This window comes from Aquila chrysaetos, unplaced genomic scaffold, assembly GCF_900496995.4.
Source record: "Aquila chrysaetos chrysaetos unplaced genomic scaffold, bAquChr1.4, whole genome shotgun sequence".
In the NCBI taxonomy this organism is placed as follows: domain Eukaryota; kingdom Metazoa; phylum Chordata; class Aves; order Accipitriformes; family Accipitridae; genus Aquila; species Aquila chrysaetos.
In genome coordinates, this window is record NW_024470385.1 from 164,434 (window position 1) to 189,834 (window position 25,401).

General features: G+C 64.1%; 2 protein-coding genes across 4 annotated transcripts in view; one reads left to right on the plus strand and one right to left on the minus strand.

Annotated features, from left to right (window-relative positions):
- Nucleotides 1-25,401, minus strand: part of LOC115338038 (dedicator of cytokinesis protein 2-like) — an 83,246-nt gene that overhangs the window by 16,618 nt on the left and 41,227 nt on the right. The window lies entirely within an intron of this gene.
- LOC115338039 (INSYN2B protein-like) lies at nt 539-23,664 on the plus strand. The gene is given in 7 exon segments (XM_030006457.2): nt 539-584; nt 11,619-12,200; nt 12,202-12,996; nt 12,998-13,234; nt 13,236-13,534; nt 18,110-18,184; nt 23,232-23,664. Coding segments are annotated over 6 exon segments (1,809 nt in total). The 5' UTR covers nt 539-584; nt 11,619-11,996; the 3' UTR covers nt 23,431-23,664.

The window sequence follows — 25,401 nt, forward strand, 5'->3', positions numbered from 1 at the left end:
GCCGCGCTGCCCACCGCCGCGTCCCCAGCCCCGGGGCGGGCGTGGGCCTTCCCCGGCGCCGTGCAGCCGCTCCCGGGCCCAGCGGTGCTGCTGGGCTGGGGGACGGGGGCTGTGCCCCACCGCGTGCCCGCCCCCGACCACCGGACCGGCCCCGGCACCCCCCGGGGACAGACGCTGCCCGGAGCCTCGGCCGTCCCGGTCCCGGTCCCGGGTCAGCTCTGCTCTCTCCGCCTGCCCGACGCCGCGGAGCAGCGCTGGGCACCCGCGGACGCGCGGCTCGGGGTGTGCAGCTATCGCACCGCCCGGGGAGCCCGGCCCGGCCCGACCGGGAGCCGGCCGAGAGGCTGCGGGTACCGGGGCTCCAGGGCGCGGCGCGGCTCCCCGCCGCGGCGCTCCGCCCGGGCATCCCGCATCCCGCCCGCACCGCCGCCGGCGCCCGCCCGCCGCTCCGGCGCCGACACCGGCTCCGCTCCGCCCCGCCCCGCCCCCGCCGGCTCCGCCCCGGTACCGGCGAGCCCGCGCGGCTCCGCCCTGCCGTGCCCCGCGCCCGCCGCTGCCCGACCCGCGCTGCCGCCGAGCACCAGGTACCGGGCGGGCTGGGGAGCGGGGCCCCGACCGGCGGACCGGACCGGGGCGGAGCGGGGCGGGGCGGCGGCCGGGCCGGGCTCGGTTCTGCGGGCATCGGCCCTGCGGCGCCCGCTCGCCGCGCCGGGAGCGCCGCGGCGGCGCCGGGACCCCGGGCGGCGCGGGTACCCGGTGCTGCGCGGCAGCCCCGCGGCCGGGGGCGGCGGGGCGGGGACCCCGGGGCCGGGAACGGCGGAGAGGTACGGGGAGCCGCGAAAGCGGGACTCCGCGGCGGTGCGGGGACCCCGGGGGCGCCGGGCCGGTACGGGCACCCGCGGCCGGGAGCCGGGCGCAGCGGCCGGCGGGATGCGCGGTGGCCGGCGGGGCCGGGGCAAGGAGCCGGGCTGGGCGGGCGGGGCGGGGCGGGGGGGGGAGATCCGCGGTGCCTCTTCTCCCCCGCCGCCGGTGCGCGGTGCCCGGTGCCCGGTCCCGAGCGGCCTCGGCCGCCCCGGCGCCCCGTGCTGCCGGGGGTCGCGGCAGTCCCTGGGTCCTCCCCTCTGCCCCGCCGCCCGGCAGGAGCTGCCCGGGGAAGTGCGGGAGGCACGGGGCCGGTGGTGCCCCGCACTGAGCACCCTGCGCTGGGCACCCCGCACCGAGGTGGCCGGTGGCACCCCACATCGAGCACACTACACCAGGTACCCTACGCTGGGCACCCCACACCGAGGTGGCCGGCGGCACCCGGCCCCGAGCGAGCCGCTGGCTGCCATGGCAGGGGTCTCTGGGGGACACAGCCATGCTGGGGGCGGTGGCGTGGTGTGCAGCCGAGGTAGATAATTCTGTGTTGAGAGCTGCTGTGGTGGAGGGGCCGAAGACCCCCGAGGGGTCTGCAGGCCCTGTGCTGCAGCCCCGCTGCCCGCTCTGCCTGCCCTGCTGTGCCACCCCGGCCCGTGGTGCCTCCGCTTGCCGAGCAGCTCCGTGCGGGAGATGCGGGGAGGGAGGTGTGCTCTGGGAGCAGCCTGCCTCGCTCAGCCCGGCTGGCTGGCACTCTGCTCCCCTTCGTTAGGAGACGTGTCCATCAGCCAGGGCTGTGTTTGGTTGACACACGCACACGCATGATCCCAGGGATGTCACTTTCTGTACCGCGCGCCGCGCTGACGCTGGCCAAGGGTATGGCTGCTCATGCTGGAGGGATTCAGCCCACGTTGCTCCCAGCAGTTCCCAGTGCCGTGCTCTGCGTTCAAGGCCTTTGTGTCTGCCGGTGGGGTTTCGGCAGCCGCTGAGGCGGGAGCAGAGCCGGACGCAGCCTTAGCTGCTCCCTGTGAAATTGGAAGGCTCAGCTTTCAGGGCTGCTCCAGTCCTTCTCCTCCCCGTGGGAGCACACACAAAACCCAGTTAGAGCTGCGGCTCCTTGCAGAGGTGCGGGGGGAGCCTGGAGAGGAGGTCTCCATGGAGCCCTTTTTATGTTCAGAGCACAAGGTGGACGCGTATGAGTAGTTGATGGGACCTGGGCTTTGCTACCATGTGCCCGCATGGGGACGGTGGGTGTCAGCTGGGCTGCCTGCCTGCTTTTGGAAGCGCAGAGTGCGCCTTGCCAGCTTGCAGCTCCCTGCGGTCTCCACACTCTTCACCTCCCGGGGGGCACGGGAGCGAGCCCCCCGGGACAGTCGTGGTGGCAGGGGATGCTGGGGACTGCCAGCTGCACTCCCTCCTTGCTGGTGCTGCCTGAGGAGAGGGGCCGGAGAGCCACCGGGGAAATGACTTCCAGGCAGAGCCGGGCTTAGGCTGGCACCCGCCATCCTTTCCCAGAGTGTCTCCTCTCTGTGGGAAGTGTTCAGTCCTTCCAGTGTGCTTGGAGCAGCAGAGTGGATTTAAATGCAGAAGCTCCTTTAGACTGAGGTTATCTTCTTTATGAATTACCATTATTATAATTATTTAATAGTGTGGTAGCATCCAGAGGCCACAAATAATTAGTGGTTCTATTCCAATCTGTAGTAACAATACTACTTCAGTCCTAACCAGTGCTTTTGGACAAGGTCTGTCTTGCGTGTTTACGAAGATGGTCCGTATCATCCTGGCTGTTTGGGGGGGGCGGGGAGCAGGAAATGGAGACATACAGCAAAGACACTTGCTAATTCCTAAATTCCCCCGGTAGCCAGTGTTGTCTAAAGTGCATAAAGATAAAGGGGGGACTGACTGCTAGACGGCATTGGAAATCCACTTAAAGGCAGGAATTTGTATTCTGAAACGACATTCTCCCTGTGTATGCTGGGAGGCTGCAGCCGCAGAGGTCTCCTGCACTGGCTGCTAGGACCGTGGCTGGTGAGCACTGGTGGGACAGGGGCCTGTCTCGCGAGGGGTGGATGAGGCCATCGGGGCAGCACTGCCTGCGCCCGGGAACGAGCCCCCAGCAGTCTGGACTGGCACATGCAGGGTCGACTGGGGCAGTGCTGTTGCCTCTGTGAACTGCTGGGCACCCAAGCCTTTCCAGCTTTTTCCAGAAATGTGCTTTGTGGACAGCTTGTGGCTTTCTCATACGATTTCTGGCATGCGAAGGAGCACACAGAGTCCCAGTCTGTCAGGGCTCCCCAGCCCGGCTGGCTGCTCCGCTCACTGGGACGGTTTGGCTCCAGATGGGTGCCTGAATGCCATTCTCCAAGAGGTGAGACGTTCCTCCGCAGGAAAGCACGGAGCTGCAGGAGATCTTGTGATGAGCTGTGTCTCCCGTGGCCGAAAGTCTTTGGGCTGTGTCCTATTTCCCTTGTCCTGTAATCGCTGCAGGAGCAGCCCATGTCGGAGGTGCTGGCAGAGCCTGCGTGCTTCGGTGCTGGGCACCGGCGGAGCTCTCCCGCTCCCCGGGCCAGCTCTCCGCGTCAAGCGTTTTCCCACGTTGGTGCAGCCGCGCAAGGTGTCTCCGGGACTCAGAGGAACGTGATATTGGCCACGCCACGTTCGCTGGGAAGGAAGCAGCCGAGCAAGGTGCTTTTCTTCCTCCTGCAGTGGTCTCTTCTGTAGCCCCTAAGAAAGGTGCTGAACTGCAGTGCCCAGCAGCAGCTGCAGACTGCAAGGGACGCTCGCCTGCTCTTCCACGGAGGCGGCTGAGGGAAGCCTTGGGATGTGAAACAAACTCCTCCTGACCACATCCCGCTCCATACAGGCTGTCTGCCACCATCTGCCCATGTTCCCCTGGGTAGGTCACCCTACCCCTTCATGTCTCATTTAAAATGGTGATATCAGTGCTCCTCTGCCTGGCAAAGAGAGGTGGGGAAGCAAGCGGGTAGCAGTGAGAACAGAGACACTACTGTCATGACAGCTGTATTAGCATCCATGGGAGACAGAGGAATAATTTGGCTTCTGCAGGTTTCTGAAAGCTTTGTGCAAAGGCTTTGTACTTCACTGTGTCTGCTGACCATGTAAACTCTCCATCTGACAGCACCGGTATATCTGCAGTTGAAAGAGTGAGGAGCGCTGCAAGTGAGAGTCGATGACCTTTGCGTGCCGGGAGGAGGATGTTGCTTCTTCCCTAATTGATGGGATTCCTTCCGTGGGGCATTAGCTGTGGTGCGTGCAGTGAGGGCAGCCGGGAGCCTCAGCCAGCCCTGGAGAGGTGCCTGCAGGGTGCCCGGGGGTGCTGGCGCTGCAGGGAGAAGGGTGGCGGGGGCTCCCTGCTCTGGCCGGGCGATGAGAGCCTTCTCCTGGGCCCTGTGGCTGGGAGAGTGACTAATTTTCCTGCAGAGCACTTCAGCTAGTGACCTAAATAGAGATGTGTGCAGATCCCTTGGCTCATGCGAGCTGATGCTTACACCAGGCCCGGGCTGACACAGGGGAGGACCCGTGTGTCAGTGACGGTCCCCGGAGGCCCCGGGCGATGCTTGCTGGGGGTGCTGCGGAGCACGAGGCACCCAGGGCATTGCCCCGGTTGCAGGAGACTGCTCCTGCCGTCCTCCACCAGGCCAGCCCGGGTGTTTCTGGTGGAGCCCGGGAGGCGTTTCAGCAGAGCCTAAGACCTTGCCTTGAATGGTCCCAGGAGGGAGGAGGTGAAGTGCTGCGTGTGTGGAGGGAGGCTGCGAGGACCACTGGAGACACGGGGAGCTGGCCTGGGGGCACATAAGCAGAGCCGGACCTGCTGAGCACTGCGAAGTGTGGCTGGAGAAGGGACGTGTGTCCTCGCTGTGAACACACAAAGGCTGAACGCTGAGAAGGGAGAAGAGCTGTTCAAGCGGAAGCACTATATTGGCACGAGCACAGCCACATATAAACTGGCCATGATTAAGTGCCTGCAGGAAATTAGAAGGTCTGTGAGCCTCCGAGCAGCCGGGCTCTGGAAGAGCCTCCAAGAGAACCGTGAGGGTAGGGCATGAGCTGGCTTCGTGGCAGAGCTTCCGCAGCGAGGAACCGGATTTCGGGTTTGCTATCTGCTCGAGGAGATGCTCTTAGTCCTCCATCTTCCACTCCCACAGATGCGCCAATCCGAGTACAAACGCGTCAAGTCCTCTTGGAGCCAAGGCGGGATTAAGCTCTGCTGCTGAGTGATGTGTCGTGAACCTGGCTCCTGCCCGGTCCTCTGCTGAGAGCAAATGCCTCATCCTCCAGTGCCACCCCTCTCCGTCGCCAGCAGCACCTCTCTCCTTTCCAGAGATCAGGAAAAGCAAAGGTTTTGTCCCAAGAGAAGCTGTTGTACCCAGTGAGTAGAGATGGGTAATTAGCTGTTCTCTTCTGCAGTTCCAAGAGAATATGACTTCCTCTCTCATAAATCTAATCTCCTGGCTTCCTGCGTCTTGAGGAGAAGATTTATGTGTCTGCTCTGGTTTTCCCTCTGCCACAGACGTTACCAGGAGGACGAGGTGGAGGATGGGTGTAGAAAGGGCCAAAGCTGGCCGGGGGACAGGCAGGATTGTTCACAGGTGTGGAGGGCAGCTGGACCCTCTGTTGGTGCCTGTGGTCCCAGTGTTCGATGGCCGTAGCTGGGGTCTGCCCAGCAGCCTTATCAGTCCCGGGGTGGTCTCTCCCACAGGATACCAACGTTCATCGAGTCAGGAGGAAGAACTAAGCCCGGCCTTGCTGCCTCAGAGGAGGAGGAGGAGGAGGAGGAGGCAGGCAGGCAGCTGGAGGCTTTCCCTCTGCTCTGCAGTATTTTTGGTAGATGCAGGTAACTTTCCAGACAGGACAGTGTGAAGCAGGGCTCTGTTCCTCTGAGGCCAACCCTGCAGCCCATGTGAGATGAGTGTCAAGATACAAAACCAGAAGATTTAGTGCCTCTCTCACAAAATTCATCATCAGTCAGTACTGGCCAAAGAAGAGTGGCCCAGTCATGGGGCTGCTGGCTTTCCAAGGGGAGATTCACAAGCCCTTTACAGGCTGCAGGTAGGAGCTGACAGTGCACTGGCAAAGCACGGGCTGGTGATGCAGGACCAGGTTTTGGATCCCACCATCCAAAGTGGCGCGGCAGGTTCATGGATCCAAAGGGCTCTGGGCTGGGGATGGCAGCCGGGCTGATGCATGATTCAGAGCCCCGGCGCTGCTCACAAATCCCCGTCATTCTGAATAGTATTTGATGTTTGCGGGGAGTGAGGACAATCTGAGGACTGGGTGGGAGTTGGCACCTGAAGTTCAGTGGTGTCTGTGACCGGGTCATGGGAAGCGGTTCCTGACGCTTCCTTGGCTCCTGGGCTCACTCAGTGGAGGAGACATTGTTCCCAACTGCACTGAGCATCCAGCTGAACCGGAGAGCCCACTGCTGAAGTACTCGTGTCATCTATTGCATTACAGTGGCGTCATCTGGTTTTATCTATACATCATCTGATGTGACCTGCTGTCTCACCTTATTCATGCGCTCGTAATTCCCGTATGAACTACAGGAGAAAAACACTCAGACCTTAAAAAATTGCCGAGATGGAGGATCCTCCACTGTGCAAATCCTTTCCAAGTTGCTCTAGGGGTGGCTGGCCTCACTTTTTAAGAAAGTCACTCCTCTGACTTCCCCAACCCCCAGTTTTCAGCTGCCATGTTTTGCCGCTCAGACGGAGAGGAGCCTGGGGCTTCTGCAGCAGAGACCTGTCTTGCACAGCGTCTGCTCCATGCTCTTTGCGTGGCTCTGTATTTGTCTTTTTCCTTCCTTGCCTTTCTCTCAGCCTTGGTATAATCCACACATTTTCTCAGCGCTGAGTTTTAGCTTTGAGGTCAGTGACAGCCAGCGCCTGCGCGGGGCCCGGCTGCCCCTCCACAGGACCCGGGCAGAAGCACGGCTAATTGGCGATGATCGCTGGATGATTATGTCTTGAGACATGCTGGTTAGCCAGTTTTTAATCCATTTAATGTGTGCCACATTGCTTTCGTATTATTCTGCTTTCTTCGTCAAAATGTCAAACGCCTCACAGAAATCCAAGTCTGCTCCGTCGAGGCTTTTACCTTCATCGACCAAACTTGGAACCTCATCAAAACAGACAGCAAATTGGTTTGATGAGCCGTGTTCTCCATGGCCCTGTGCTGACTGGCATGGCTGGTACATGCTGCTGTCCTTCAGCTGTTATCAGTCAAGCTCCAAGCCCTTTCCCCCGCCGCTGGCCCCGGCCGGTGCCAGCCCACCTGCGCCCTCCTGGCCCCCACCGTGCTGGGGCTCTGCCGCTGCCCCATCCCACGCACTCGGACTCTCCCGAGGCCAATCTCCACCAACACGCCCCAGGGAGGACCCCGACCTCCCCTGCCCTGCAGGCACAGAGCCCAACGGGGTACGCAAGAGCAGAGCACCGGGGCTCAGCCTCCCGCTTCAGTCTCAGGGGGTCGTGCAGCCCCGCTGCCCGGCTGAGCTCTGGCAGGGCAGGCAGGAGGGTCGGCGGGCAGGGCTCCCTGCTCCCCCTCTCTAGCAGGGATCTCCCGAGAGCCGCCTGCACCAGGTGCCCAAGGACGAGCATCGGCCACGACGCGGTAGCTAGGACAGGTCTCCTTCAGCCGTGCCCTCCCCTGCCCTGTCCCTGATCCCAGTCATCCCCCAGGAGAGAGGACCTGCCGCAGCCCTGGGCTCCCAGTGGACAGGACCCTGGAAGGGGCTGCTGCGGATTCGGGACCTCAGCGGGGCTCCGGCTTCACAGCACCTCGTCTCTCAGCACTGCCCTCCCGAGAGCCCTCGGCACTGCAGGGCTGGCCAGACCTGTGTGTACCTTGTTCTCAGGTAGGGCAGCATTAGCAGGAGACGTCCCTACTCCTGCTCCTCCAGTCTGACCAGCCCAGGTCCCCGCACTGGGGTGCCCATGGGGGAGCTGGTGGGGCACAGGAAGGCAAGCGGGGAGCATGGCTGCACTCTGGACGCACGGTGCATCGGCTGGGGTAGCCAAACATGTGGGGGGCATGGGTGAGCACGTGGCCCCAGGACTGGGACGCTGAGCGCCATTTCCCAGTAAATGTGCTTGAAGGTAGCAGCTGGAAAGTGCTGGTGCGGCTGGGTGCCTGTGCTTCCTGCACAGCCCCTTCCTGGTGGCCCTTTCTGTGCATCCAAAATGTCCCTGGAGCCACGCTTCCAGGCAGATCCATCAGCAGGGCGGTTTCCTCCGATTCAACTATGGGGGGGGGGGGGGGGGCCGGGGGCCAACAGTTACCACAGCTGCTGGGTTGCACAGTCCTGACTCTGTCCTACAGCAGGACTCATTATCAGCACTCAGAGATGCCAGCACGCTGCAAACAGCACCCGGACGCGGCACTAAATCTAACCATACCATAAAGCATACGCAGAGAGATGAGTGGGAGGGTCCTAGCTTTTGGTGTTTGACATCCTCAGAGCTGTTCCCAAATGGAGTTAGTGCATGTATAATTTATAGACTTTTTCTTTGTCCTTGTGGCTTGCCTCTGATCTCTCCAGCGGTGCAGTTCGGGAGGCAGAGGGTGCCTAGGCGGAGGCCCCGCTGACTGACAGCATCGCGTTTGCCGCGTAGGCAGCGGAACAGCCTCGTCTCGCTCTGCCGTCGGCCGTGGTTCAGTGAGGTCCCCGCTGCGGGCTCATGGGGGCTGCATCTGCGCTCAAACCGTGGCGGGAGTGCTCCTGCCCCATGCTCGGCTGTTGGAGCGGTTCCTGGCACCCTCTGCCCCGTGCCCATTAGCACTCTTGTTAAGGAAACCTCCGGAGCAGGCTGACCACACGCAGCCTGCGCTCTGGGAGCGCTCGGCCCGGCTGCGCTGGTCCCGAGCCGTGCTCAGGAGGCAGGTCCAGCGCAGCGACGTGCCAGCTGGTCCCCCTCTGCCACTCGGCGCGTTGCCCTCCCCGGCGCAGACGCAGCCGGGGATGCCGAGGCGGGACCTAGGCGGGGGGGTGCTGAGCTCCGGGCACCTGCCGTCGCTGCGGCACGAGCGGGGAGAGGTGACCCCGTGGCTGCGGCAGGACCTCGGCGCGTGGCTCGCCCCGCAGCCCCTCGCTGTCCCGGCAGGCTCTGCCCCGTCCCGTGCAGGTGCCGGCACAGCCCCTGCCCTGGACCAGGCGCCCGCCGGCAGGCGTGAACACGGGGCTGCTCCTGCCACGCTCGCACGCAGGCTGCGGCGAGCGCAGGGTGCGGGGGCAGGCAGCGCTGGCTCCGTCCCCAAGCCAGCTCTCTCCTCCGCCTGTTGCCGTCCATACTAACGAGCTGCCCCGTCCCTCCGCTGTGTCTCCGTCGCGTCCTGCCTCACAAACATCTCCCGGTGTCTGGGCACGGCTCCAAGCTCGGGAAGGAAAGCGCCGGGCGGCTGGGCGGCGCGTGGAGCAGCATCCCGACTAACGCTGGGGGGGGGGTGCAGAGGCGTTGGGGCGTGTGGTGCCGGGGCGGGAGGGCTGCGTGAGCCCCCCGCTCTGCTGGGTTGGCGGCTTGCTGCCGGCCTGGGGAGGCACCGGGCACCGGCACACTCGGCACTCGGGAAGTTTGCTCGTTACCAGCGCAGGGTGACTCCAGGCCGCGGTGCTGAGTCAGCCGCTTCGTTACAGCGGGAACAAGGCAAGATGGCGAGGGGGGCCGGGGGGCTGGCTGGTGCCATGCGTCCATCCGCAGCGAGGGCAGGAGGGCTGCAGAGCAAGCAAGGCTTTTGTCTCAGCGTGCCGAAGAGGGTGCGGGGGCACCGAGGGAGCAGTGGGCCGTGGTCCGGGGCAGGGGCCACGGTGCTGCGGGATGTGGGACATGGCGTGGTGCAAGGGGGGAGTCCGTGCCACGGGGGAGCCCATGTCGCTCCACTCCTCACCTGCACCGCAGGTACCTCTGGATGTTTGCAGACCTCAAATGCTGGGAGACCGAACCGTCGAGCAAAGCAGCGTCACTGCCCGCCGGGGCTGGCATCTCCGTCTCTCCCGCCCTGTCCCTGGTGCTGCTTCCCAAAATGAACCTTCTCTGCACCCCGGGGGCATCCCGGGCAGGGCTCCTGGTGTGTGCCCTGTGCTCCGCGGTGTCATGCGCCTGGGCAGTGTGATGGGCTGGGGCAGCAGCCAGTGACCAGGGTGGGCAGAGGCAGAGCAAGGCGGGCATGGGGGCTTGGTGCTGGTGGGGGGATATGGCCAGGACAGGGCTGCGGAGGGAGGTTTGCCCTGCCTGTGTGGGGAGGAGGAGCCCTGCATAGCTGTGCCCTAACGATGGCAGGGATGGGGACGTGGCTGGGTGTGATCCCTCCTTTGCAAGACTTCCCGGGTCCTGCCCCTGTACCGCCTGGGAAGTGCTGCTGGTGTCAGGGACACATCCCCAGGTACAAGCTGTGGCCTCGATCCTGCAGCCAGGTCCCAGCGGTGGCCCTGCATGCGGGAGCTGTGCCACGTGCCTGCACGTGAGGCACGGTGAGCAAGAGCTGCGGTCGGTGTGGGCAGGCAGGCTGGCAGGGGCCGCATGATGGCAGAAGGTACGATGCCTCAGGGAGACCTCGCTCTCCAGAGGCAGCCCCACCACAGCCTCCCCGAGCCACAGCCCTGTGCAGAGCCAGGGGTGAGAGCTGGAGAGACACCAGCAACCGCCCTTCTCCATGGTGAGGGGCAGGGAGCGATTCCGCGGTCTTACCGAAGTTGCCATCTCAGCCGCAATGCCTGTTCTCCCTCTTGACTGGTTCTCACACGCCCAAAGCGGCTCAGTGTCCCCGAGCCACGGTCTCGCCCCCTGCCCGTGGAGCTTGTCCCCCACACCTGCAGCCCAGCCAGCCCTGCTGCACCCCGGTGGGTGCTGTGTGCATGATGTGTCCCCCATGCCCAGTCCAGCCATGCCTCACACATGACGGGTCCCCTGTGCCCAGTCCAGCCATCCCTCACACATGACGGGTCCCCTGTGCCCAGTCCGGCCATGCCTCACACATGACGGGTCCCCTGTGCCCAGTCCGGCCATGCCTCACACATGACGGGTCCCCTGTGCCCAGTCCGGCCATCCCTCACACATGACGGGTCCCCTGTGCCCAGTCCGGCCATCCCTCACACATGACGGGTCCCCTGTGCCCAGTCCGGCCATCCCTCACACATGACGGGTCCCCTGTGCCCAGTCCGGCCATCCCTCACACATGACGGGTCCCCTGTGCCCAGTGTGGTTCTGCCCCATGCAGGATGGGTCCCATGTCCGCTCCAGCCATGCCCCACACAGATTGCGTGCCCCACACCTTGTCCAGCCCCACGCAGAGCTGGTGCCTCGTGTGCGGCAGGTGCCCTGTGTCCATCCATCCCATGCGGGAGCCCCCCGTGCCCAGCCCAGCTCTGCCCCGTGCCCAGGCGCAGCAGCCCCCCGTGCCTGCCCGGTGCCTGCCCTCCCGCTGCCAGCGCCCTGCGAACACGAGGCACCAGCCCCAGTGAGGCAGAGCTATTTTTAACAGCTGCTTCTGCTTGATTTGAGCTGTGAACTTGTAACGTGTTTATGCTAAAGGGGTTTCTTTTTTTCCTTCTCTCTTTGTGCTGAAGAGGCAGCGCCGGAGATCAAAGCTTGTCTCTTCGCGTTTTGTGATGGCGGGGCTGGGAGGGAGCGCACAGAGGCGGGCAGAGGCCAGCGGCTCCGTGGGGCGGCGTGGCACGCAGGGCACGCTCCTGTCCTCGGGCGGCCACGGTGGCGGGGCCGGGGCTCACGCACCTCTCTCTGTCCCCACAGGTCCAGGAGCCCAGGAGCCATGGGCAGGGACGGCCGGCACCCGGCACCCTGGGCAGCCCGCTGCGGGCGGCACTGAGCTGGGGCAGACGGCAGCGGGACCATGGGCTGCCGGCGGCGGCGGGGAGGCACGGCAGCAGGCAGGGCTGTCGGGGCGGTGTGCTGGGGGCTGTAGAGCCGGGCAGCGGGCAGCATGCCCGGCAGCCTCTCACCCGCCTCCCGCGCAGCATCCCTTCTCCGCGGCGGCGTGGGATGAGGCCGCCCGCCGCCCCGGGCAGCTCCGGGGACGGGTGCAGCCCAGGGCTCCGGCCGCCGGTGCTCGGCCCCCAGCGCCCCGCCGCAACGCCCCACCACAGGGCAGCGGCCCCGGGGCCCTGAGCCATGGTCAGCCGGGAGCCCCTTCCCGGCCCGGCCCCCGCCGGCGAGGGCAGCCAGGAGAAAGCCATGACAGTGCGCTCGGTGCTGCTCAACCGCGACTCGCCCGACATCGAGAGCCGCCTCAAGCGCCGGCGCAACCGCACGCAGCAGGTCCGCTTCAAGGACCTGGTGGAGGGCGGCGTGGGGCGGGCGGCCAGCCCCCCCCCTAGGGCCCACAGCCACCACCGGCCCCAACACCCCACGTGCCTCGCCGCCCCCCAGGGACGCCCCTGAGCCGGCGGCTCTCTGTGCCTCGCGGCGGAGCTGGCCCCAGGCCCAGCCGGGCTCGCTGACGCTGCCCATGCCCAGGAAGGCGTGCATGAGCACCGCTATCCAGACCTCCCCCAGCCTCCAGAAGCCCTTCCCAGCCTCCCAGCCCCGCAGCAAGAGCGCCTGCAACGTGGCCGGGGACGCCGTGCTGCCCGCCGCCACGGGGAGCGCCCGGTGCCCCGGACGGGCCGTGCCCACCGTTACCAGCTGGGCTATGCCCCCGCGGGTGCCCGGCAGCCTCCCGGTGCACGATCACGCCACGGCCCTCGCCCAGCACGCTGCCGTGTGCCGCGTGCCACCGCCACCGCCCAGGGATCCCTGTCCCCCTCATCTGGGCACGGCCGGCTGCCCCGCTGCCCGCTGCACCTCCCCGGCACAGAGCTGTGCCCCCGAGCCCTGCCCGCCGCCCTCTGCCTGCGCCCGGCTCCGCGGGAACCCCAGGGGCGGCCGCGGGAATGCCCCACGCCCGGCTTCCGTACCCTGCGGTCAGCCCCGGCCGCCCGCCGAGCCACGGGGGCTTGGCCGCAGCGACTCGGAGCGGAGCCTGCCCCACGGGCGCCCACCGCCGCAGCCCTCGCCGCACCGCCAGCAGACCGTCCCCGCCACGGACACCCACGGCCTCCGCCAGCCAGCTCAGGGCAACCCCCCGCGGGACCCCCCGCCACCCCAGCACCAGCTCTGCGGCACGCCCTGGGGGGGGGCCCTGCTGCACCTCGACAGCCCCCATCCCACCAGCGCCAGGCTGGCACGGCTCTGCCGCCACCGTGCCGGAGAAGACACCAGCTGCGCTTGGCCGTCCGGACCCCCGTGGCATCTGCAGCCGGCTACGCGACACCGAGCCTGGCCACGGCCGGGCAGGACCAGAGGGGCCCAGGGAGCCGCTGCCCCCAGCCCCGCAGGGCCCCGGCGTGGGGACGCAGCCGGCTGGCCGGGGCACCACAGGTCCCCCCGCACGGGCAGCCCTGCCTCACCGCCGAGCAGTCTGAGACACTGCGCCACGTCCAGGACCTTCTGCAGCTGGTGGTGGCGGCCAAGGGGCCGGTGGGACCACCAGCGGGGGACGAGGACGCCCAGACATCTCAGGGAGAGGGCCCCCGGAGGCCCGGGGAGCAGGGGGACCTGCAGTCCCAGCTGCAGTCCCTGGAAGGGGTGCTGGAGACCAGCCAACAAACCATCCGGGTGCTGCTGGACGTTATCCAGGACCTGGAGAAGAAGGAGGCCCAGCGGGACGGGTGAGCAGGTGGGGATGGAGGGGGGCGGGGGGGGGGGGGGCCGATGTCCCTGCGGGAGCTGTGGATGGAGGATGGGGGGGGGGGCCCTGCCAGAGATTTGGGCGCTGCCACCTCCCGGACGCATTTGCCTCTGAGAAATTCAGAGCTTCTGTCCACGCACACGCGGCACCGCGTCTTGGCGCGACGTCTCGCCCACCCGGCTTGTTCTGTGTGTGCCCGCGGTGCCCTCCCCATGCCCAGGGAAAGGGCGCAGGGGGTGCAGCCCAGGGGGATGAGGGGAGCTGGGTCCCCTGCCCGGTCCTGGTGCAGCTGACATGCCCATCGGTCACGGGAGCGGAGATCTGGGATGTCACATCCTGACTGCAGGCTCAGTCCAGCCATGGCGGATGCCCTGGGGACAACGTCCCTGCCGTGCCTCGGGGAGAGCCTCCCTATTTCTCATGCCTGTTTTCAGCCCCATCCTTGGAGTTGGATGGCACAAACTCGGTGTCCGGTGCCTCAGTGACTGACATGTCTGTGCCCCGGGGAGGTGTCCATGCACCCCCATCCTGCCCTGCCCGGCACAGGACCTGCGCCATGGGCAGTGGGGCAGGGCATCCCCTGGGCCAATTTTCCTTGGCCTCCCAGGCAGATTTGCCAAATGGAGCAAGGTGTTAGAGGTTAGTGTGTGATGGCCCAGAGCTGAGACCCTCCAAACTCATCTCACACGAGGGCCACCAACCTCCAAGGAGATGCGAGGAGCTGCTTGCCCCATGCTGGTCCTGGCACCCTCCTGTAAAACCTTTGAGGGCTTATTCCCCACGCCCCAAGATGGCCAGCTCCTACCAGGGCAGTGCGATGATCCATTCATTAATTAATTAATGCCTGTGTTGGCTGTAACTGAAGTGCAGGCAAAGCTGCCCTTGTGCTACCTTCCAGTGCGGTGCTGGTGGGAAGGGACCGACGGAGGTCTCTGGTCCAATGCCCACTGAAGGTGGGTGCAGCCAGGACAGGCTGCTCAGGACCTTGCCCAGCTGCGGTTTAGTGTCCAAGGGGATGGAGATCCCCAACCTCTTGGGCCCCTGTCCTAGTGTTAGACCACCCTCAGGGTAAAAACACGCTCCCAGTCTTTAGTGCTCATGCAGCTCATGCCCTCTGCTCCTCGCGGGGAAAGAAGCAGTGAAGAGAAATATGCATGCAGCCTTTGCCGTACCGAGCAGCGGCCGCGGCTCAAGATATTCCCATTAAGCTCCTGCCGCGATTCCCCAGAGTCGGCCGTCATGGGGGCAGCAGCTTTGCCTGGGCGCCCGTGCTGGGAGCACTGGTGCTGGGGCAGAGGGACAGCCTGCGAGGCTCTGCGCCGAGCAGCATGGCTTGGCCCGTCCTGCCCTCAACAACCCGTCTGTCAATGAGGTGGCCCTGGGGACCACGGTGGTGTGGAGCATCCCCCGCACGGCTTACGGGCGGCATTTCAGGTACAGCCGTGCTGTGCTTCAGTTGTGTGGGGACAGCCCAGGGCACTGGGATGAGAGAGCTCGTTAGTTTGGCAGCTCATTAGTTTGGCCTCACAGGTGGAGAGGGGCCCATGCTGCCAGGGACACTGAGCTTGATGTGTGTCGTGGCGGTATTGGTATGTCTGATTTGGCATGCGGTTTTGGGGAGGCAGGGTGGCACATGGGAGGAGATCAGGACCTGCCAGATGGGCAGCTCCTGGTAGTTCTGGCCCTGGTGCCTGTGCACGTGTTTAATTGTTTTATCTAAAACAAATGACTGCTAAATACCTCCTTCCAATTAGGGGCACTAGAGGCAGTGTGGATCCCACAGAGGCGTTAGCAAGAGCATGCGAGCCCACGCAGGCATTTAGGCTCCCTCGCTGGCACAGGCTGCCTGGCCGCTGGCACAGCCCATGTGTGTCCATCCCAGCCGGGAGCTGCCAGCAGCCCTGGGGCGCCGGTTTCCACGGGCCCTTCCCTGCTCTCCGAGCACCCATTCCCCCCCGGCCACATGGGAGCTGCCTGTCCCAGTCGGCTTTGTGCGTGCCCTGGCCGCTCCTGCCCTGGCGCAGCATGGCCGACCTCACCGGGGGGATGGAGAACGTGGTCCAGGGCTTGGCCCTGTTTGCCCAGAGAAGGAGCAGCACCAGCAGCTCAGCACACCCTGGCTCCCCAGGGAGTTCAGCACCCCGCCTGTGCTCCTGCGCCCTCCCGGCTTTTCCGAGCAAAGCACTGAAAAAGTGCTTCTTGTGGCCGGCACAGCAGTGCTGCTCCCGTCTCCGCAGACGGGGACCTGAGAGCAGTGCCAGGGGCTCTGGCCAGGGCCAGGGCTGGGGTTCGCTTCTCCCGCGATCGCTGCTGCTGGGCATCAGCGTGCAGCCCCGGCACAGCCCTCTCGCCTGTCAGGGTTGCAGGAGGGTCTGCTGCCCCCGGGGCTGTGCGGCTGCTCGGAGGGGACGCCCTCCAGGGTGCCCGCAGCCCTGCAGTCATGCCGTGGCCGTGCCGAGCCTCGTCCCTGCAGGGTACAGCAGGGGCATGTGCAGAGCAGTGCCTGTTGAGAGGGCAGGTTTGCTCCCTCAGTCAGAACGGAGCTTGTCTGCTCAGGAAGCTGATTTAGCTTCGCTGCGGGCAGCTTAATTAAGATCTCGGCTCCTTATACTGTTGCAGTCAAATGAGCAAACAAGATGCCCGGAGACATAAGGAATGGGATAGGAAATCACAGAAAAAATTATCCCAGTGTCTTTATGCTGAGGAACAGCGTGGCCTCATTTGCCACGGGTCAGCATCCTGCAGGCACGTGGTGGCTCCAAGGCACCCGCTGTGCACCACAGCGGTGCCACCAGCCCTGATGCCGCTCGCTGTGTAACATGTCCTCACAGGGTCCAGGCATCTACCGCCAGCAACATCCCACACCAAACACCTATCCCAGGATTAGCTCTCATCCTGGTAGAAAGGCACAGTTTATACAATGTTAGATACTCGCGCACACACACACATATATATGTACCTTATATATATATAAAAGGTATAATGATCTAATTTATGTGCTAACAGTATAATCCCAATTGTAATATATAATTTGGTCCATTAAAAGACCTAGTTTCTGAGGGCTGAGAACAATCATGATCAAGGTCGAGTAATAGGAGGAAGATTTAAACAGGAAAATGTGACTACTATGTGGGACATGGGGGTGTTTTCTCAGCTGTCCCCCAAGAAGCTGCAGCCTGCTCTGCCTAAGAGGGGCAATGGAGATGTGGAGATGGAGTCCGCAAGGGTAACCGAAAGCATATCACAGGGCCCTTTTCTTACAGCTCTGAGAACAACCAGAGTCAGGACACCAGTGGGGAGCACCCACCAGCAGTGCTGGGGTGCCGGGGGACTGCAGGCAGCCCCACAGCGCAGCCCCAGCACGGCCCCGGCACCCTGGGGGGTTGCGGGGGCTGCAAAGCCAAAGGCACACGAGCTCAGTTCAGAGAAGCTGCAGGCTGCTAAGCAAGGAGAGACATCGGTCAACCATTTCCCTGGGCAGCTGGTGGCTCTCCTGCCGGCAGCCGAAGCCAGGGCCGCCGGCGGCACGTGGAGGCTGCCAAACTTAGGGGAGCACCGGGACAGCACTGTGGCCGGGCGAGAGGTTCACTGCCGGTCCCTGGGACGCCGGGACGCTGCAGCCGGCGGACACCCTGTGCTTACAGGGCGGCAAGAGCTGGGACGTGCTGCTGGCAGGCAGCGGGGACGCTGGGGACACAGGACACTCAGTCTGCATGGTGGGACCAAAGCACAGACCTGCTCCTGGGGAGCAGGCACCCCGGGGGCTCCAGGCAGGAGGGCAGCAGGGCAGGCAGCCGGCGTTCGCCCAGCGGCGCAGCACAGTGTGTGCTCCCTGCGCAGCATGCAGCTGGCCTGGGGATGCATCGGAGCTGGCGTTTAGCACCAGCAGGAGAAACATTCAGGGTGCAGACACCTTCTGTAGAGATCAGGGAGGAGGACTGCGTTGGGGTTGAGCTGAGCTTTGGCACTCATCAGCTTAATTTGAGTCCTATGCACCTTCCCTGGAGCAGGATGCTTCTCTGGTACAAAAGCACCAAAAAGAGATAAATTCTGAGTTTGGCGTAGGCTAGTGATTAGTCTGGAGCATCTCTGCCCATCTGTCAGGGCACTGCTGTGTGCCGCCAGTGCCCCCGCATAGATCTCGTGCTGCCCACGGTCCCGCTCCCTCTATGGCACCATGCGTGGGGAGATGTGTGGTGACCTGGGGTGGCCACGGGCATGAGGTACAGCTCTGGGATGGAGAAGAAAGGAGGTGGACCCAGTGTGAAGGATTCGAGGCTTCTGCCGTGCCTGTCAGAAATCTGTGGAGCTGAGAGGCACCGCGCTTGGCCTGGCATTAAACAGCATCGCACAGGAAGAGAGGAGCTGGGACCCAGGGAGGAGAGGAGCTGGATGCAAGGGAGGACAGGAGCTGGGATCCAGGGAGGAGAGCCGTGGCTCCTGGCTGCTGGAGTATGAACTCCAGAGGCAGATGAGGGGGCCTGGGGGCAGCTGAGGAGGTACAGGCAGACGGAGGCCAGGTCTCCAGGCTCACAGCACTTCTGCTCTGTCGCAGGCGACACTCGTACCGGACAGGGCAAGACATCGCCAACTGTGGGACCTGCCGGGACTGTGCCTGCATCATCTACAGGTAAGAGGCAGCTCTGGCACCCTGCACATTCCTGATGGGGCCCCTGTGCTCCTCCGCCCCTCAGACTCCTAATTTGGCTATGAGGCAGAGGTGCAGGGGGAGTTGCAAGTCTTCACTTCTGGGGACCGTGCTGGGGGAGGGAGGGAACCTGCCCACCTGTGCTCCATCTCCTGTCCCTGTGGCAGGGTGGATGCTCAGGGCACCCTGAGCTGCGAGGGGTTGCAGGGTCTCATCCTGTCCAGGTCCGAGCTGTCGGGGGGACGTGATGCTAACCCAGTCTCAGCTTTTCCTCTCCTGTCCCTCCTAGTGCAGGAGCTCCCTGTTCACAGCAGAAACGCCTCCAGCACCTTAGGACAGACACAAACCCAGCTAGCTGTACAAGGCCAGCTGAGACCCCTGTGCCAGGTCCTGTCCCTGGCAGAGGCCATTGCAGGAAACTCAAGGGAAAAGGTGACGGGGCACGCAGGGAGCAGTTGTCCCTGTGCCACATGTACAGTGCCGTGTCCTTGTGCCTTGTCCTGCTCATCCATGTCACAAGGGACCCGTCCCATCTGGGTACACAGAGGCTATCGACCCCATTGTCCCCGCAGCTGCCCCTGCTCCCAGGGCACCACATACAGACCGCTCTTGGGTGTTGGGGAGCACCAAGGACGGACTGCTCACAGGTGTCAGGCGGCCACCTTCATTGCAACCACCGAGGCTGCCTAAGCCCACTTCGGCACGAAGGCATTGTGCCACTGATCACAAGTTACAGGGGCGACAGCTCGCAGGGAGGAGAGGGCCAACGCCGCACAGTCTGCAGCACACCCTCATCTCGCACCAGCCCCTGCCAGGCTCCGGGTGAAGGCCAGAGGGTGCTGATTTACCAAAGAAAGGCCATTACCAAGGCCCCTGCGCCTGCTGGGAGGCTCCCGTGGGACTGGAGAGAAGGCGGCGGTGCCTGTCGTACCAAAAGACAGTTCGGTGCAAAATGCATTCCCACCTCACAGCCTGGGGCCCCAGCAGGCAACCATGCACCCAAGGGGCACAGAGGCATGCTCATCGGCAGTTTGGCCAGCACAGGGTAACCTGGCCGCCCAGGCAGAGCTGCGGCAGAGCTCAGGATGCATTTCCGTGCCTCAGCTGGACCCCGAGGACCGCTGCTGTCCAGGTTCTGCTGCAGCCAAGGCCAAGCAGAGGGACCAGCCCCAGCCCAGGCAGCTGGGCTGCTGCACCAGGGCAGGCGGGATGGAGGCAGCAGGGACAGAGATGCCATTTGAGCCAGAGCCCGAGCCTGGGCTGCGCTGAAGGCACGGCAGTGCAGCTGCCCGACCCTGGACTATTTCTGTCTTTGCTGGGTGACTCCTTCCTCTGCAAGGAGTCCTCAGGGCTTACAGGCTGCTCCCCACCAGCAGCACGCTCCAGCCATGAGCTTGCAGCCTTCCCTCTCTCCTCACAGCTCTCTTTGTGGTCCTAAAGGCAGCATCTCCCCCGGCAGGTTACACCGTGCTGAGGTATGGTCACACAGCTGCCCTGCCAGCCCCATGCCAGGCAGGACACTGAAGCCACACCTGGGCACAGCTGGCAGCCGGCATGCTGGGACCCTCAGTGGCAGATTTGGAGGGGCGCAGGTGCTGGCATGCCATGGGTGCTCACTGTCCTTGGAGCGGGGCTCAGCTTACCGGGCCAGCCCAGGAGACATTTGGGCACACCGGTGCCAGTTCTTCCCCTGGCCTGCTGCCGGGGCTCCTGACATGGGTGCAGGCACCTCACCACTCTGCAGCCAGCTCCTGCCACGTGTCAAAAGACCAGAGCAGGGTCCTGGCCTGAATCTGGTCCCTTTATCTCTGTGGAGAGCAGCTCCTGCTCCCAGGAGTAGATGGGGTGATTTTCATGAAGGACAGCTGACTGGCTGCAGCTGGAAGGAGAGTTGCTCTGGTTTGATGGCAGAGCATTTATCTTCTGTAACAGCAATATATCGGGGAAAGCCTCATTAGTGGCTGGTGGGTGGGCTTGCTCTGAGTCCAGGCTGCATCTCTTTGTCCCTATGCCAGCTTTGCACAGATGCTGCAGACGGACTGCCGGTCACACAGGGGACTCCTGCGTCTCGCCGGGGTCTGGGACCACGGGGCCTTAGCTCTGCTTCCCCAGCGTCAGCTTTGGGTCAGGGTGTGGAAGTCCTTACCTCCACTGCCCTCTCCTCAGAGCCCATTTGGTCTATGGGCAAAGGTGTCTCACGCCCTCCCTGGTGCAGGCAGCGACGTGTCCCCATCAGCCCTGTGGGAATCAGGGAGTTGCAGTTTTGCCCGAGCCTTCTGCCTATCCAGGCATCCGTGGGTGTCCATTTGCCCCTCTGGCCATGCAGCCTGCCGTCTCCCTTTGTGCATGTGCAGGTGGCTGGCCAGGCATGTTCTCTTTTTGCTATTAATTAGGCTTACTCTTCTAGCGCTTGGAAGTGTAGGATGTGGAGCACAGAGCTGGTGCTGAGCAGCGTTCTGCGGTGCACATGGTGTGCACACAGGGCAGTTTAGCCACTGCCACTGTGCTTTTGTGAGTGCCTGTGTGTGGGACGGACGCACTCTCCTCCGGGCACCTCCAGCCTGGAGGTGCACAGCTCCAGCCCCCACTGTGCACCAGCATCCCCACACCCCTGTGCCGGCCGCCCTGCGCACCCACGCTGCCGCGGCAGTGCTGCGTCTGTCTCTCTTGTTCTCCACTTATTTACGCCACAAACTCCCCCACTGTAGCTCGTGGGGGACTTCAGTGCTAATTGGGTCTGACGAGCCTGTCTCCACACAGCATTCCGGTGGGGAGAGATGTCACATCTGGGGGAGGTGGCTCCCTGTAATTGCCACGCTCTCGCTGGGGACTCCCTCTGGGCTTCGCTACCGTCCGTGTGATAAGAAGAGGGTCCGATGGGACGCGGGGTGGGTGGACTGAGTACAGCACCCAGTGTAGAGTGCATTGGGTGCAGCACTCCCAGCACCAGCCCCCGGGGATGGCCCACAGGGGGAACAGACCTGCCTGCCTGCATCCCATCCCAGGGCCATGCAGGAATGTGCCAGATGTGCACTCCTGTAGTGGCCCCGAGCCCTTCCACTGCGTCTGTGCTGGAGAGTGGGGGTCCCTCCCCACACTGCCCCCCCCGCTATGGGACTGTCTGCCACAACTCGCCCTTTTTGCTAGAAATAGCTGGGGACAATCAGTGTCCTCACAGGGAGAGGTGATGGGAGGTGAGAGGAAGCGTCAGCGTGCCAAGTGGGAGCTTGCAGGGCGCTCCCCGTGTGCGGGGCGGCCACGCCACGTGTGTGATCCTAGGCACACACTGCAGCACCTCGCTGATCCGATGGGACGTGGCTGGTGTGAGGAGATCGGAGTGCTTTCCATGTGAGGAAGCATCACGGCGCATGGCAGCCAGCCGGGGTGCTGCAGGGACACCGGAGGGCTCCAGCACTTGGAGGAAACCTGGGGGCTGTGGTGGGAGGCACAGCCCTTACCTACCCAGACCCAGGGGCACCCTAATTCCTTGCATCACCAGTGGTGTGACAGGCAGCAGCACAGCCCTTACACGCTCGTGCCATCTTCTGATGCTGCAGCTGCCCTCAGGCCGTGGGGCCAGGCGCAGCGCTGGTGGCAGCAGCGGCAGGACAAGGCGCCCTGGCCCCAGGGATGCACAGCCCCTCTTTGTGGGGAAAATGGCTAACCAGGGTCCCACAGACCCTGGGCTCGCCCCCCTGCAGCAGCACTGGTCCCCAGCTAGGGTGGTTGGCCGGCCCCCCGCCGGTCATGGGCAAAGTCTTGGCAGTTGTTAGCTGAGCTGGGAGGGACCCTGCAGCCCTGGGGTGATGGAGCAGCACCACCAGAAGCCGTGCCCTGCTCGGGGGAGCACGTCACAGTCCTGCGGCAAAGGAGCGGCAGCAAGGGAATCATGCTGCCATGGCCGGCAACTACAGGGTGCCCGGCAAGTCCGGAGCCTTCCTCTTCCCTCCCTTCTGTGCTGGGAGCATGGCTGCCTTTGCCGAGGATCGCCAGTCCCTGCCAGCAGTGCCACTGGTCCCTAATGGGCATTCCCACTGATGGCATGATCAGAGCAGAGGAGCCGCTGCACTCCCGAGCTGGGGACGCTGCTGCAGGAAACACCAGTTACCCGGTGCCCGAGTGCCACGAGCACAGTGTGCTGGGAACAACTCCCTGGCACTTCGGGAGGGCCCTCGCAGCAGATCAGCTCCCCAGGAGGGACTTGGCCTCTTTGTCCTTGTTTAGGGCAGGTGTTTAGGCCAAAGGGGCACTGGCAAGCAGGTGAAACAGGAAAAAGCAGTCAAGCCCAAGAGAAAGGCAGAGGTAGCACTAGGCTTTGAGGATGGATGAGAAAGAAGGTGCGGGGTGTGCAGCTGAGGGTGGCCCATCCCAAAAGACCCCCTGCCACCAGGTCTGGGGCTGCTTATTGGTCTGTCCCTCTGGAAGGAGAGATCCCTGGATGCTCCGGCACAGCAGGTTTAGCCGTGCGGTGCCATGTGCCCGGCTGCAGACTGCACTGCTACAGACAGGACAGCTGGTTTGGACGGATCCGGCCCCCACCCCACCACTTGCAGCCTCTCAGGGTGAGGGTGGTGGGCTGGAGCTGTCTGAAGGTGCATGCCAGCGGGATATCCCCTCACAGGAGCGCACGGTGACCCCAGGAAGTCTGCCCACCGGGAAGTGCCGGGAGCCCTGGAAAATGCTGCCAGAGAAACACCCAAAGGGCCACTCGGCACCGCAGGCTCCCAGCCAGCGGCTGCTCCCGCATGAGACCCCTGCCCTTCCCGCAGGCTTCAGTCATCCCCTCCAGCCGTGGGAAGAGAGCCACCGAAGCCAGGCTGGGCCCCTGCCCACGCACGCCGTCCCTGTGCAGCAGCCTAAGGAGCGCAGCGGGACGTGGGGAGGTGTGGGGGGGGTGCTGAGCTCCCCAGGGGCTTGTGGGGGGAGCACAGGGGTGGAGGCGGGTGCCGGGGCGCAGAGCTGTGGCAGGCGGGGGGCTGCAGCCGGCGATGCCCTCTAATGCCGTCCCCTTCGCTCCGCTCGCCCGCAGCGTGGAGCACGATTTCCGGCAGCAGGAGGGCCGCTTCCAGCAGGTGCTGAGCCATATCGAGGGCGACACGACACCAAGCTCCCCTGCGGCGGCGGTGGGGGCCGTCTTGCCGCCCAGGCAAGAGCCGTCACCAGTGACGAAGCTGCCTGCAAAGCTGGACGCAAAGAAATCCAGGCGCAAATGCTTCTGGTTCCTGTGAGCCGGCGGTGCCCGGTGGGCCAGGAGCGCAGGGGCACCGTCCCAGCACTGACCCCCTGCCCACGTCTCCTTCTTTCTCTCCCTCCCTCTGATGGTAGGGTTTGGGTAGCACCAGCTTTTATATTTTTAACCATTCAGTTTAATGTATCGAAGCCCCTGTGTAAATAAGGCAAGGGGAACAATGGCTGTATTTAATGAGAATTCAATAAATTCTACGGAGACGCTATTTTTGTTACATCCTCTCCCACCTGTGCACTTCTGTTCTGGGTGAGGATGAGGAGGGGGCGGCGGCTGTTCCCCTGCACAAGCTGCAGCGCTCGTCCAGCCCCAGGCGCCCACAGGTCCTCGGAGAGAGCAGCCTTGGGCTCTCCTCTGCCTCGGGGCTCCCCAAGGGCCGCCTGCAGCCCCAGTGCTGCCAGCCTGCCCTGGCTGAAATCAGTGCCCAACCCCGCAGCCCACACCGTGGGCTGCTCACCCATCCCCCCCAGTTGCTGCCTGCAGGTTAACCAGGAGCACCGAGGATTTGTCCTGCACCCCTGATCAGAGACGGTGGAAAATGGTCTCTGTGGGACCCTGGCTGGGAGAGAGGAGACCTGTCCCCAAAAACCTCCCAGGTGGGAGGCCGGGCTGGGTGGGGGTCCCAGGGGGACACGGCTCTCCTTCCAGCAAGCATCTCCGACTGAGGCCAGGGGGCTGAGCCCCGCACAGCCTGCCTGTACCTGGGGCTGCCACAGGAGCAGGATCTGCGGGGGTTAGAAATTCCCTCTCCCCTTCACGGCCATCTGGCAGGGCCTCCCTGGCTGCAGGATGCACTGGCTAATTACAGGGAGAAAGGAATTAGCAGCTCAAATATTCCAGCCTCTGCACGGCTGCCCACGAGAGGAGAAATTCAGCGTCAGTTTAATGAGGGTCCCAGATCAAAGCGGCCGGCAGCGGCAGTGGGCGGCGAGTGTACACCGAGCGCGGTGCAGTAAGAGCTCCCCACGCTCCTCCCCAGCCTGCTGGGATGCGCCGTGCCCTGACCACCCTCTGCTGCCCTGGAGCCGCGGGGCGAGTGCTTCCCAGATCCCGGGGCGATGCCGCGTGTGGCACGGGGGCTCTCAGCTCAGCATCTGCCGGTGGCAGGAGCAGTCACGGCTCTCCCAGCGGGGTCTCCTCAGAGAGGAGGACATTCCCCAGCCTCCTCCGGCAAGCACCTGGCACCCGGGGCCACAGCAAGCGGCTGTTGCAGCCACTGAGGTCCTGCAAGGGTGAGCAGAGGGTGGGAAGGTCTGGCCACGGCCTCTCCAGCTGGTGCCCACACCACGGTACCCCCAAAGCAGGAGACTTGCACGTGCGGGAGCTGACATGGCGTTAAACCCCATCCCTTGTGCCAGGCACCCGCCTGGCGCTCCCGAGGAGGGTCGGCAGTGCCGAGGGGCTCCCATGGTCCCGAGCAGCCCCGGCTGCTCGGCCATGGGAGATGCTGCAGTGCCCAGCACCGGGCCCGCTCACCAGCGGCTGCCCGAGCCTCAGCCACAGCCTCTCCTGCAGCAGCGTGTCCTTCCCCACTCACAAGCTGCGTGGGATGGAGCCGAACTGTCCAGGGAGGGTCGGGGAGGTCGGAGGCCTCTCAGTGCCCAAGTTCCCGGGACGGTGAATCTGCGGCGCTCCTCCCTTCTTGCCCAGCAGCAACAGGGTGGACGGACGGCGGCCACACACGCGCCTCTGGTCCCCTCAGACCTTCCTGGCAGCCAGAGCTGCTGAAGCAGCCCGGGCTGAGGGGCCTCGGACGCCAGGCTGAATGCAGGAGCAGCATCATGGAAATCATGAACGACACTGGGAAAGCTGCCAGACAGCATTTCTGGAGCCCAGCAGGGCCAGTGCATGGGAAGGGGAGCAAGCAGTCAGAGTGAGGTGCAGCCAAAGGATCGCTCCCCTTCTCCTGCACTGTATATGGGACCATGCTTCAGCACCCAGCGTCCCTCCTCGC